This window comes from Tursiops truncatus, chromosome 20 (assembly GCF_011762595.2).
Source record: "Tursiops truncatus isolate mTurTru1 chromosome 20, mTurTru1.mat.Y, whole genome shotgun sequence".
In the NCBI taxonomy this organism is placed as follows: domain Eukaryota; kingdom Metazoa; phylum Chordata; class Mammalia; order Artiodactyla; family Delphinidae; genus Tursiops; species Tursiops truncatus.
The window spans coordinates 36,435,081-36,449,944 of NC_047053.1; the positions used below are offsets into that span (position 1 = coordinate 36,435,081).

The 14,864-nt window shown below is 34.8% G+C and overlaps 1 protein-coding gene across 5 annotated transcripts in view; it reads right to left on the minus strand.

Annotated features, from left to right (window-relative positions):
- NPEPPS (aminopeptidase puromycin sensitive) overlaps positions 1 to 14,864 on the minus strand; it is a 97,321-nt gene that overhangs the window by 19,801 nt on the left and 62,656 nt on the right. For all 5 annotated transcript variants that reach the window (XR_004524014.2, XR_012328652.1, XM_033848308.2 and 2 more), the window contains 10 exons: positions 13,065 to 13,186; positions 10,359 to 10,466; positions 8,899 to 9,099; positions 8,349 to 8,445; positions 8,203 to 8,236; positions 7,247 to 7,361; positions 4,951 to 5,115; positions 4,034 to 4,138; positions 3,547 to 3,607; positions 1,564 to 1,673 (listed from right to left, as the gene is read on the minus strand). Coding sequence is in view for 3 of the 5 variants with exons in the window: in XM_033848308.2 (XP_033704199.1) it covers positions 1,564 to 1,673; positions 3,547 to 3,607; positions 4,034 to 4,138; positions 4,951 to 5,115; positions 7,247 to 7,361; positions 8,203 to 8,236; positions 8,349 to 8,445; positions 8,899 to 9,099; positions 10,359 to 10,466; positions 13,065 to 13,186 (1,118 nt within the window). In the remaining 2 variants the exon portion in view is untranslated. The remainder of the gene's footprint in view (positions 1 to 1,563; positions 1,674 to 3,546; positions 3,608 to 4,033; positions 4,139 to 4,950; positions 5,116 to 7,246; positions 7,362 to 8,202; positions 8,237 to 8,348; positions 8,446 to 8,898; positions 9,100 to 10,358; positions 10,467 to 13,064; positions 13,187 to 14,864) is intronic.

The window sequence follows — 14,864 nt, forward strand, 5'->3', positions numbered from 1 at the left end:
ATGAACTTAAATACGGATACTACATCACTGATTAATTATGTATCACATAGATTTCCTTGAAAAAGTTATTAGGTGACTTTTAAATTGATTCAGAAATAAAGCAAAAATATTTAAATTTAGGGAATATAAAGTGAGATACAGATCATAATCAAGATACAATGTTGCAGAGTTCTCCTATCTGTAAAAGAACTGAGCCATAGACAGGCTTTTTATTGTAATGTAAAATGGAGGATTAGTTTGGCTGTGCTTGGAGACAAAAAAAAATGCAGAGAAAAAGTAAGATCTTGAAAGTAGCTTGATGGAAAAGTTCGCTGAGTCTCAATAACATTGGGAGGAAGTGGGGTATTAGTGTCCTCTCTTCTGATAAACTAGAAAGAAACAGAATGGTCACAATGACAGCTCACTAAAGTTTTAGATATCCTTTCTCACCAAATATGATTAATTGTGTTCCCTAAACTGCCTTTTCAAATGCTTGCAGCCAATCTAACTGAGAGGTTCTCCAATGTATATACTTTATTGCCACATTGAGCCTTTGTAAAATATTAGCTTCATGGACAATGCAGAACCACAAGGACAAACACATATCTAAAAAAGAGCTATGAATCCTCCTCCCTAAAAAAGAATGGAATTAATTCCCTATGCAGCTTATAAAACCATGGCAAAGAAATTTAAGAGAATGATTTCATAGTTTCATACAATTAAACTAAGTTAAGACAAACTTTCTGGTATGCATTATAGGTTGATGGTAATTCTCAGTACTGTTGGAGGACAACTCATTTTGAACTACACCTGTCTGAATTCAGATAACAGTTCAACTAACATGAATGCAATTCTAATCAAAATCACAATGCCATCCAACATTAAAAACTAATTTTAGGGCTTCCCTGGTGGCGCAGTGGTTGGGAGTCTGCCTGCCGATGCAGGGGACGCAGGTTCATGCCCCGGTCCGGGAGGATCCCACATGCCGCGGAGCGGCTGGGCCCGTGAGCCATGGCCGCTGAGCCTGCGCGTCTGGAGCCTGTGCTCCGCAATGGGAGAGGCTGCAGCGGTGAGAGGCCCGCGTATCGCAAAAAACAAAAAAAAACAAAAAACAAAACAAAAAAAACCCTAATTTTAAAGAATGATATTATAAACGGGTGTTGAATTTTACCAAATCCTTTTTATGCAACAGGTGAGGTCATTATGTGGTTTTTCTAATTTGATTCTGTTAATGTAGTGACTATGAGTCAATACATTGACTGTTTTTTAATATTAAACCAACCTTGCATTCTCAGAATAAACCTCATTTGGTGATTTTAGAACTATATCAATAAGGTTACAGTGTTTTCCTTGGGGACAGTAAGGGCAGACAATATTTTGTTTTCTACCATAAGCATGTATAATTTTAAAGACATGGGGGTAAACTGTTTGGTATAGACATAATAAATCATTGAGAAAAGAGTATAAGGGCTGGCTTAAATCTTACCTAGAATACTTAAAGGACAGAAAAGCAAATTTGATAACACTGACTGAATTTCATTTAATACAATATCAAAAAAATTGAAGGACTTTTTATAAGTTTACCTGTTCCGCTTCCACATAAATGAGGGGGAATCCCATTTGTTTGGTCCAGGTATTCATCACAGCGGCTATAGGTTTACCACTGGCATTTTCTAAACTTTCCCAGAGATCCTCTAGAAGATATACAAACAATGAAAATCTAAAATGTTTCCATTTTTATTTTCCTAAACAAACCAGAAATTTTATATAACTCTTGGCACTGCAACACTGACCAATTTTGTGGTTCTTTCAGGTTCAGGAACAGTGGGCCAAATTAACGTTCCCCTTGCCTTCCCATTAAGTGAACTCTATGGTCTTATATTCTAAGATGTTCTTAATTGTTCCAATTTATTAAAAAATTACAAGTTATAAACAAAAGACAAACAGGTGAGTTCAAACAAGAAGAAACCGAAACAAACAAATGGAAACATATTCAAGGTCACTACTAAACAATCATTCACAAACTTAAAACTATTATACCCATTCAATTAACAGAAGTTTAAAAAATACTCAATGCTGATGCTGTTTTTGACCCATATGGTCAAACAACTCTGGTGGTAGAATAAGCAAAACAACAATACAATGTGGTACATACTATAACAGGGGCAAGAACAGAGAAAGAAAAATCCAAAGAATAAAGGCTTCACAAGAGGTAAACTTTTGGTCTGCAGCTTGAAGAGGAGTTGTTCATTAGACAGTGGGAAAAAGAGCATTCCAGGTAGACAGAATAAAGGTACAAAGAGGTAAATAAAAAGGAATTCGCCGGCGTCCAGTGGTTAGGCCTCTGAGCTTTCACTGCCGTGGGCCCGGGTTCGATCCCTGGTCAGGGAACTAAGATCCCATAAGCCATGCAGCACGGCCAAAACAAAAAAGAGGAAAGTATAAGAAATGACAGAAAATGTCAGTACAGCAATACATTCAATAAGCTGAAGACAGAGGCGCATGTGTGGGAGCAACAGGCCATGAGGCTAAAAAAGTAGGCAGGGGTTGAACTGTTCAAGACTGTATGGCTTACAAAGAAGTATAGACTTTATCGTGAAAGGAATGTGGCATCTCAAGTGTTTTTAATCAGTAGGGTGATGTAATTAGATATTTCACTTTAGAAAGATAACCTAGCTAGCCTCAGAGTGAGAGATGAAACTGAAGAGAGTGGGACAAGGCGAGTAGTAAATTAGTAGTGAATTCCAGGGGAGAGATTAAGAAAGCATAAATTAAGGGCGGGGCGGAGACAGTAGACAGAGAGCACTACAACTGCTACAAGAGGATAAAAATCATGGATGATTAACGGGAATGTATTTGAACTGCCAATTGTCTTTCATAAGTAACAAAAACAAACCAAAAAAAGTTACATGGTACACCCTGTACCAGTTACACTTTGGTAAGCTAAAGTACGGTCCATGAACTAGTAGCACTGGCTTCACCTGGGAGTCTGTTAGAAATGCAGACTCTCAGGCCCCACCCCAGACCTATACTAATGACATTACACAAATCTTGTATTTTAAACTATTTTTGTTCACTAAGGAACTCAGCTTCACAGTCAATCAACTATTACACCTTTATTCTTCCTTTTGACTCTAATATCTAATAGACCATCATAAAATCTTAAGAATTTACTTCATTGAAAATCTGTAGTTCCACAAGTTCACTCCTACAAATGGTTAATTTGCAGCTATTTTAATGGCCAATGGTCAACGAAGGGCAACAAAACCCACAAATCATCAAAAAGAACAAGCTCTGGTAAAGTAAACAGAACTTTTCAGACTCTTTAAAGTGACAAAACATTGAGCTGTGGAAAGCAGACTACTGGAGGATGACCAAAAGGATAATAGGTCCTGATTCATATTGTTGATCCATGATGTAACACATCTTCAAATACGTCGACTCTATTTCCTATCCAGCACATGGAAAATTAAGTATTTAGAAAAAATAAAATGTCACACTCTAGATAGTATGCCAACACTTTCTCTCCATTTCTATCTCAATGGATTATTGAGATAGAAAGATTACCTGTGGCAGCATTCTTTTGTTGAAACTTGGTTAAATACATGTTCATTCCTTTCTTAAAGTCCTGAGAAAACACAATTTTTAAAATCCAGGAGAGTCAGAACTTAGAATTATAGTATATTTTGAGTATATAGTACTCAAAAACTAATTTACTCAAATTACTTGACTGTTAGATTTACTAAAACACATGTATCCCCCAATGTCTACTACTTTCTGTTTAAAAATGCATACTCTTTGCCTTCTACTTTTGCTTTTAAGTTTTATACCAGACTTCCACCAACCCCCAAAACATATCTGCAACATCATTCATCTCAGAGACCAAAATAATCAGCATAAAAAGAAATAAAGACAAGCCAGAGTACTATCCTTATAAATTCTAGAAAAATCACTTAGGAACTTAACCTAAATAAAATCAAACTTTTTTTTTTTCATGCAAAACTCTATGGCTTCAGCATAAAAGAATGGAAGATTTTTTAAATTGCTTTTTTACCTTATCCCCAATGTAGTCATGTAGCATTCGGATGACAGATGCACCTTTGCTATATGATATAGCGTCAAATATCTCATCAACTTCAGAAGGATGGCCCACACTGACCTAGCAGACAGTGTGATTCAAGGTTATGACAGGAAGCAGACAGCCTGTAATACTGAATTACATAAAAAGCTTTCTAGGAAAACCCTTCTAAATCATAAGATACTTTTTCCCTTTAGGTTGACTCATAACGTGTAATTGTTTAAAAGGGCTTAATAACTAATACTAATAAAATAGAATATATAACACAATCCCCATCATCTCTTAGGACCTGGGTTCCAACCTTGGCACTGCTTTGCTGGGAGGCAAGTCACTATTGATCTCTTTGTGGGTAGGGAAGTGAGGGTAAGGAAGGGAGAGATGAAAAACATTTGACGTCTTACACTAATTGTAATGGCTTACAGTTACACAGGACCCTGGTTAAATATGTCCAGGTAGACTCTAAGTCTAGCTCTTTAGAGGCAAAATTTATACAGATAAACTAGCTAAAATAAGGACAGGCTAACTCAAAAGAATTAAAATATTTATATAAAAACAGACAATGACAACAATAAAAAGTATGTTCAGAATTTTCTCTGAAACAACAGAATCATACTACCCAACAGCTATGGTTCCCCCACACTATTCAATAAAAATCTATTTAGTGAATGCTTATGGGTACAGAGCACTTGCTTCTACACAGATCATAGATGTTTAAAAAGAAACATAATTAGAACTTAGTATTGCTAGAATTTCAAGAATGGAAACATAAACTACAAAAGTAAATGACATCACCCATGCAATTTTCTTTTCAGAGTCCTAAGTATCTCTATAAACAAATTATATATTTTATTGAAAATGAGAGCAAAGGCCAATGAGTGAAAATTATGTCTCACTTCAATAGGATGGCTGTTATCTAAGGCATCAAGCTCCTGGGCACGTGTGTAATCAGCAGAAACAAACTGAGTCCAGATATCATACTCTGGGAAGCAGTGGTCTACACACAGATATTCAATCCATGATGCAAAGCCTTCATTTAACCAAAGATGAGTCCACCATTCCTAAAAACAAAAGATGGAAATATATTAAGAAAACAAGATGCTTGTCACTCCACTAATTTAAAAAACTCATATGTCCCTTCCACTATACTCTAAAGCTCTTAATGAACTGAAATTCATTTCAAAACATTTAGTGAATAACTCACATCCCTGAACAAAAGAAATGCCAAGAAAGGCCAACCTGGTGACACTAGCATTATCACCACTGCTAAGTAAATTTCTGGTACTGAAGGTAGAAAAGGAGGAAGAAGGAGGATGAAAAACACCCTAAATACGGAAAAGGGGAAGAGAGCGCATAAATATAGGCAAGAGCCTACACTGTCATATAAAATTTAGTTTAATAAACAGTTCTCTTAAAAACAACAGAAAGCTTATCCGGACCAAACAAGGAAAACTGGAAACTATTTCCACAATGACAGGGAAAAATCACTGTTGATTGAAAAGTTAAACTTTCTAGATAAACAGAAAAGCAGTACTGCTTATATAAGAATTATGTGAAATTAACAGAAATGTCATGGCAGTAAGTAGTTCAGTAACGAATTAGTGTTTAAACATTTATGAAATATAAAATTCTCATCTGTTAATAAGAATTAACAGTGGAGTGGATAAAGAATATAATGGGTCACAGACAAAATCAACTTTTTGAAAAAGAAATCAACTTTTTAGAAAGAGATTTCAATCTAATTTTCATTAAAGTTGATTAAATCTCTTATGAAAAGAAAGCAATACTATATGAATTTAGGACAAAGGACTAATGCAATGGTGAAAAACAAAAGGGCATTTTAAAATTCTGAAAAGATCAAATATTTTCAATATCAACTGATAAATGGCTATCTGTCTATATGCTTTGTGCACTTATTTAACTAAAAGCCTCCACTGAGATAAGCTGGTACAAACCTAGTAATTTTCCAACTATCTCTAAGCCTTTGAATTTTGGTTAATGAAACAAGTGACATCTAATAACTAGAGGTTGCTCCAATCCAGTAAAAAGTTGTTTAAAAGCAAAATGAGAATGCACACATTTCCCCTACTAAAATTTATTACTGGAAGTTTAAAAATAAAATCATAAAAAATAAAGTCTGCTCAACACTGAGCAAAAAAAATTGTTTGGCAGCAACAAACTTGCTGCATTAGGAGAAAAGAATGTTTCTGACATACTGAATACAGGTACTAGTATACTTACTTCCACATAAAATTATATTTCAAAAAAATTTTTTTTACCCCTAAGCAAAATTTTAAACATCCAAAGCAAAAAGGAAAGGATTTACTTTCAAGGGCTGACTTTCTTTAGAAACTCTTTCAAATATGTAAGAGTTGCTAAATGTTTTCCTTTCTTGCTTATTTTTGTGACATGTGGACTCAACTAATATCCAAATTGGGCTCTGCTCTTTGGCAGCCTAAAATGCCATCAGGGAATCTGGCTGGCTCCAGAATCTCCAGTTCTTTCTTTGCAGAGGCACTTCTAGTTCACTTATTAAACGCTGGGCTCCCAAGCTCTAACATAGTTGGCTGCTATAGATAGTACTTATTCAGAGTAAGAGAGAAAGGTCAAGACTAGAGGACAGAGATCATTCACTGCAAACATTATAATAAACAAGAACTTCAATAGGACAGTTGGAAATTTTAATATACTTCACAGTTATTGTTTCTTTGCTTTCATTTCTGTCAAATTTCAACTTAAAATTTCAGGCAATGAAGAAAATGACCCTTAAAAACATTTCAACCTAATCAAGGATAGTTTGTCATTTATCAGGTTACTTTACAGCTAGTGAGCTACATAATATATATGACACAAGAAACTACAATTAGTCTGAATCTCACTGCATGGAATCTCTCTACCTAAATGGAATCTCTTCCTTTCACCCAAATTAGTATCATGACTCCCCCCGCTTGCAGGTAGTATTTAGAACAGTTTAGGAAGTATTTTCTGTTGAATAAAGATTATCTACATGCTTTTGATCAACAAGAATATTCTGATAAACACTTCAAAGTGGACCTTTTAAAATAAAGTTTTTCAATCAAAAAACTACTTTTTTGGTACAACATTCCAGCCAAACCTGAAATACTATGTAGACAAAAAAAGGTGCAGCAGGAAAAAAATAAATATATTTGAGCACTTAAAAATATTAAATACCATAGTAACAAGATTTCCAAACCATTGATGGGCGAGTTCATGTCCCACAACCAGGGCAACCCACTGGCGTGATGAAGAACAGGAGTTTTTTGGATCAATAAGCAATGCAGTCTCCCTGTGTTTAAAAAAAAATTTTTTTTTTAAGTATTACAACCAAAGCAGGCATGCAGAAGTGGGGGAGGGAGATTCAAACAGTAAATAAGATGGTCAAGTTAGGCTTTAAAGATGTCAAGAAAACATTTCCTCAGAGTACACAGGATAGAAAAAGTTCGGGGAAGATTAAAGACACCACTCCAATAGAATTCATAACAGAAGATCAAAGATGTGACACAAGTTTAATTATCAGTTTGTTTATAGGACAGCTGCCTGAAATTTCAGAAAAACTTTGTCTAAAGGATTAGGGATTATTGTGCTAGACAGAGAGAGAAGACAGTCCTTCCATTAAAAGAAGGGGAGCAGAAAGTGGGGGGAAGATACATTCCACAGTCCTAAAGAGAACACTGAGCAGGCTGTCCAAAACTTAGCTCACTGAAGAAGGCAACTGAAAGTGGAAGACAAAAACTTGTTTACAGACACTGCTTTTAAAATTATACAACCTACATGTTTGTATTGTGGTGACAGACATGCAAAAATTTGGCCAGAAGATATTAAATCAGGGAAAGTTCTTCAAGCTGGATATATAACTATGTAACTACTAGAAGGAAGAGAAGGCACTGAAATGAGAAACTCAGCCAAAAATACATCTACAAATGCTACTAATGCCAGATGCTCACTTTAAAATCTTATACTCCAGAGGGTGTTCATCTGCATTCTTGAAATGTTCAAGGAAGTGGGGGGAGGTAGGAAAATTTATGACAGATCATAAAGCAGAAGCTACTGAACTGTACTTAGGAGTGAAGCTCTCATGAAATCAGTGATTTAAAAAGATAAGGCAGGGTAATACATCATTAACATACCTATAAGTAACAAGGCCCCAGTTCTCCATGGCACCTTCATAAAACAAATATAAACATTTATTGATATTTATATATACTTCTTCTTGAAAAATCATAAAATTCAAAAAAGTTATTACAATTCATCAATAAAATGAAATTTACTTTACCAGCTGCAAAGTCTGCAATAGCAATGAGATCAATTTTAGGTAGAGGATAAGGAACATTGAAGTAGTCCTTATAAAAAGGCAGAGTTTTAGCAGCAACCTATAAAAGTATAGACAAAAGAACCATCTGATAAATCTTACTGTCATTCATATAGAAATCCACAAAGGAATCCTGTTGCAAGCCAAATATCTCAAGTTACTAGAAACCAACCCTGGGGAGCCCCACCTCCAAAGAGTGCTTTAGCCCTAAGCTTTGTATGTCAGCCAAACTTTAATCCATTTATAATTCAGAATGAAAAGTATAATTACGTATTTTCCCACCCACTCTCTGGGTAAATAAATTCTACTCTAATATTTTCTTAATCATTATCTTGTAAAATGTTAATAAAACACCAAAGTTGCTAGTTCCCAGATTCTATTAAAAGTAAAACCAAAGTAGTACATGAAATTTCAGATTAAATTATAAGTAATTGTACTAATAATTGATCAGAAATGTAAATTCCCCAACCTGGAGTTATGGACTGTTGGAACAATCCTCTTCAAGTACATTTACCTCTAACGCAAATTTTCCTTGCTCTGCTTTGCCAACAGGGGTGTAAACACGGACACACACACCATCTTTTGACCTTGTTTCTACAAAGTCATATTCACCCACAACAAATGCCACCAGATACGTAGACATGACAGGTGTGCGAGCAAACTTCACTTCCACTACATTTTCATCATCAGGATATGGTTTCCGATCAATTACATTCTTTAAAAAAAAAAAAGGAAAATTTAACAGATTTACATTAAATACCTTAGAGCAAACACTAGCCAAAAACTCTAGGCTTTGGGGCCTTTTCTTCCCCCTTTCCAGCACTGCTTACTTCTCTATCCTAATTCATCCAGTGCTATTATGCTGTCAAGATCTTTCCTATTAAGAAGGAAAGTCACCTGATAAAGCATTCACACTAAGAAACTGGAGCCTAAAGTGTTAAAACTTCCAAGGATTTGTAAGAAAAAAGAAGCAACTTTTCTTGAATACCTACTAATATGCCAGATACTGGGATGTTTTAAGACCTCAATACTTTTCAAGTGAATGAAGGATAGGAGACAACAAATATTAATGAAAATAAAATGTAATTGTGTAATCAGACATTTCAAAGGGTACAGATTTCTAGATTTAGAGCATTCTCTGTACAAAGGTTGGCTCTAAACAAATTAGTCACAAAATCTCCACTTTACCTTTGGAGTCCCCTAATTTCCCTTTGGTGTTCTCCCTCTTTTTCCTATTCAGGATCTCAGTTTCCTCAAGGTCTCTCTATTCTTTCTTCCAAGTAAGACTTATTCAAGAATTGATCCGATAAACTCATTCATACTAAATTGTAAATGAACATTTCAGTGTAATATATTAGCTTCCTCTCTGAGAATATTTGAGAAGAGAATCTATGGAATTCTCTCCACCAATAAAGGAGGCAAAAGCCAGTTATTTTCAGGTGCAGCAGGCATTTCCAAGTTCCCTAGACTCCTATTATTATAAGCTACAAGCTACTCTATGTCTTAAGTAAGGCAGTCTCAGACAATACACTTCAAGTAGTGAATGCTTACTCTATTATGAATGAGGATCAACGACATCAGTGAAGGGAGCATATTCCAAGAATACAATCAGCCAAAAACCTAAATACACTTCATTATGTGGCTATATCTTTTGGCATTTAATAAGAATATCAGATTTTTTTTCTTTCAGGTAATATTTATTAAACTCATTTCTTATTTAGATTTCCAAATTGAAGGAATTAGATGATCTTGTTAATACAGTTTATAAAGAATTTCTTCCAGGAGGGGGGAAACTCCCCAAATAAGGCAATAAAGAAAAAGAAGGCTTTTCAGAAATTAAGAAAACTAACATTTGTGTTCCAATTATGTGTCAAGCACTGTGCTGGGTGGTTTCATGCTATCCCATCTAATCAGCAAACTAAATCTGCTAAACGCTTATTCAAAATATGAACATACTCACAAACACAAACGTACCATGTTTGATAAAGCTACTCTGTCTTTAGGAACAACCAATGAGATATCAAAAGTTGCTTTGATGGCAGGCTCATCCCAGCAAGGAAAAGCTCTCCGGGCATCAGTAGCCTTAAGAAAAGAATATGAAATATAAAATATCACAGAATTAACCTACCAGACTATTTCATGAAATAACAGACATTTCTTTCTTTCTATCATTTGTTCATTCACTTTTTCAAATATTTATTTTCTACTCAGTGCCAGGCAACAAGCTAGGCACTGACTACAAAGAAAACACAAGGTTTACTATCATTGCCACATCAGCAATTATCCAGGAACTAGGTCTGCTATAGAGCTTAACAATTTATAGTATTAGAATAACTGACAATTATACTTTTGTTTTTATTAAAACATTTCAATATTTCAAATTAAAGGCAAATGGCTTTATCTATAATGTCAACACAACACAGAGCACAGGAAGGTTAACAGTATACTACTGTAAGGATTCCATGATGGGAAAATATGACTGGTTGCCTCTCTGGCTTTGATTTCAAAATAAAAATAAAAATATCTCCAGAATTTTTGATGTGCTTTGTTCTTTATCTGGAATGGTAGCAACAGGAATAAAGACAGATGCTGTATCAGTTCCAAACAGGTCATTTGTTTAATGGCACTTCCATATACAACACATAACACTGTCACCATTTGACCTACCTTTTGAAAGAGATCTCATTCTTTCTTTAAAAATAAAAAAGAGCAAACTTGTTAAAGCAAAATAAGATTAGTGGTGCAGTAGAATACCAGTTATAAAAGAAAAAAATCTTTAATAAAATAGAAATAGAACCATCGACAAGATTCTGTATCTTAAAAAGAAGTAACGAAATATGCAGAGGAAGCACATACTTCTGAAAAAGGATTTCTCCAAGGAAAAACATTAGATGGCTGATTGTACTCTCAAAGAAACTAAATAAATTATGAATTCTACTAAAGAATAAATAAGACTAAAGATGTTTAAAAAAAGAATAAATAAGACATTTGGAACAGGAAGTAGAGTGTAAAGAAAGAAATGCACAGAAAAATTCAAATTAGGAGCAACAGCAGTAAATAAATGTATTTATATTAGAGGAAATCAAATGAATGACATAGATAGTAAGATTTAAGTTTCCAAAATATCCAAAGGACAAAGTGATAAAAGCAATCTAAGGTACATTTGGGGGATAGACACTAGAGCTAAAGTTATTATTAAATGATGTTCCTGAAGAAGAGATCAGAACAGAAACCATGATGAAGACGCAATAGAAGAAAATACTGCTACACTGAAGAAAGCTCTGAATATGCACATCAATAGGGTTCACCAATTATTAAAAGTTAATGAAAAGTGAACACCTGGTGAAATTTTTTAATTTTTACGTACAAAGAAATAATTTAACAAGCAATCAGGAAGAAAATAAAACAAAATTTTAAAATGTGTTACCCTACAAAGGGAGAAGAAACATTCTAGTCTGACTCCTCCCCCTCAACAAAATGAGACGTGAAAGACTTTAGAACAATATTTATGCACCTTTGAAAGAGAAAAATTGTAAGCCAGTTGTACCACTCTTATCACTGAAGAAGTTGGGCTTATTACTCACTGTAGCAAGGGAAAACTCACATCAAAAGAAACCATGGGGTATCTCAGTAAGAGTCTAAGAAAGAAACAATTATGTGATTTTGGATTTGGCTGAATGATTTGGAGGAGGATTTAAGAAGAAAGGATTCATTCTAAGTTGGGTGCTGTCAGAAAGTGGAGGCAATTTTATGAGTGGGTATCTCAATAACTGTTATTTACCTATGGAGAGGGCAGACTACATCAAGCCTAAAACTGCAAATGGTAAAGAAGCAGCAGTCATTCATTTTAACCAAGAGAGAGAGTTGTCTTTTGTGATTAACAAAGTGAACTTGTTTTTGTCTATGCTTGGATGAAATTATGAAGTGCCCTTGTTTTGTCTCACTTTATCATGGTCTCGGAGTGACCTTGTCTGAGGTTGGCATTCTATGATACTGTTTATGTCAAACAGGAAAACAACTTGGACTAGCTTTCAGTGCTAGGACAACTTCTGGATGTCAGGGGCTGCATTTTTCTTTTCCCCCCCAACAAATCTCTTACATGCTCAGTAAAACTGGTCATGTATAAAGGCAAATGAAAGATTTTCAGATATGCAAAGACTCAGGAAGTATACCACCCACATACCCTCTCTTAAAAAAAAATCATTTGGAGACACACTCCAGCCAACCATTCCAGGATGAAGAAGTGCTCAAAAGGGCTAGAGATAAGCATTGGAATCACACTCACACTCATACACACACACATACAGGTAACAAAATTATATTTAAATTGATAGGTCTATATCTATATATATCCATATATAACTATATATACAGACATACAGGTAACAAAATTTCAATACCTGGATTCCTTTTATACTTTGTACCTCTTTTTGTACCTGTGGCTTTTCCTACTAAATTAATAATGGTACTGTTATAAATAAAATCATTCCCCAGCCCACATCCCTAATTCTCTCTCTTGTATAAGAGAGATAACTGGCTGAGTATAAAATAAAAATTCCAAAATCAATAATACAATTATGGCAAAAGGCACCTAAGCCTCAAATAATCAGGCAAATAATAGAATTAGACCCTTGTCAGAATGTCTAATTTAAGGTCATAATATATTAAAGAATACCATACCTCAAACTGTGTGACAGCAGCATAGCGCACCTCTCCAGAAGGGGTAGTATATTTACTTCTATAGAAACCTTTCATTTTATCATTCAGCTCTCCAACAAAATCTATCTTTAAAGTTCCTGTACCTGTGATTGAAGATAAATGAAAACATTTTCATGGAGATATTAAGTACAAGTTATCAAAAGTATGTCCCTACAACACTAATTCAGCTGGCTATTGACAATGTTCAAATCATTCCTTCCTTTCTCAAATACTCCTCCTGGCAATGGAGAGAATACAGTATTTACTAAAGTAAATGGCAGACTAATCTCATGTTTAGGGTGACTGCTTAGAAAGTTCTTTAATTTTACTAACTTAGTCTCAAATTACCAATACATGAAGATAAAAGCAGGAAAAGAAATGAACATTTATTATTAAATGTATGACAAGCTATTGTGCATTGGTGCTTTAAAAATATTTAGTTGGGTAGGTATTGTCTCCATTTTTTCAGATGAAGAAACTGAGCCTGAAAAGTTAAATAACTTGTCCAAGGTCACACCATTAGTAAGTAGCAAGAATAAGATTAAAAATTTAGGTCTGTTTAATCCAAAGTTCATGCTCTCTGCCAATTATACCATGTAAATTGGTCCTTTTAGATGACTTCATGCCAATTATTCTATTATTAAGACAAGACACAGATGTTCAATCCAAATGGAACACTGATTCCATACATTTGTAAGGAACTATAGAGAAGACCAATGATTTGATCAGCAACAGGGCATAAAACAAACTTTTACAGTTACCTCAGTCATTTGAAATCTAATAATATTAAAGAAATAAATTTTAATCAATAATTATTAAATGCAAATAAAAATGAAACCTGAATACATATACCATTGTTATATAAGAGCAAAATCAATTTAGACAAAATGGGAGTTTCTGTTTTGTTTTTTACCGAAGTGTATTTGATTTACAATGTTGTGGCAACCTCTGCTGTACAGCAAAGTGACTCAGTTATACATAGAGATGTTCTTTTTTTTATATAAAATGTGAGTTTTGGACTTCCCTGGTGGTGCAGTGGTTAAGATATCTGCCTGCCAATGCAGGGGACACGGGTTTGAGCCCTGGTCCAGGAAGATCCCACATGCCACGGAGCAACTAAGCCTATGCGCCACAACTACTGAGCCTGCAAGCTACAACTACTGAGCCCATGCGCCTAAGAGCCCATGCTCTGCAACAAGAGAAGCCACCGCAATGAGAAGCCCATGCACCGTAACGAAAAGTAGCCCCCGCTCACCACAACTAGAGAAAGCCCGCACACAGCAATGAAGACCCAACACAGCCAAAAATAAAATAAATTAATTTAAAAAAAGAGAGAGAGAGAAGAAAATGTGAGTTTTTATGAGTATATATACAGCTGACCCTTGAATAATGCAGAGGTTAATCCACCTATAACTTATACAGGGCCCTCCATATCCACAGTTCCTCCACATCTCCTAATTCAACCATCCTTGGACTATGTGGTACAGTATTTACTACTGAAAAATATCTGAGTATAAGCGGACCCATGCAGCTCAAACCTGTGTTGTTCAAGCATCAACTATGCTCTCTTTCGCTAACAGAAAAAAATTATCACCATTATCTAGTAGTCGTCTACTAAATTCAGATGCATGACAAAACAATAATCCCATTCTACATTTTACAAATCCAGTCACAAAAAAAAAACCCCAAAATGTTGACTTTGTAATAGATCCCTTTAAAGTGCCTATTTATAAAAGAATCTAGAGCATGGGAATCTAACAAGTCAGATACAGTATGACTATA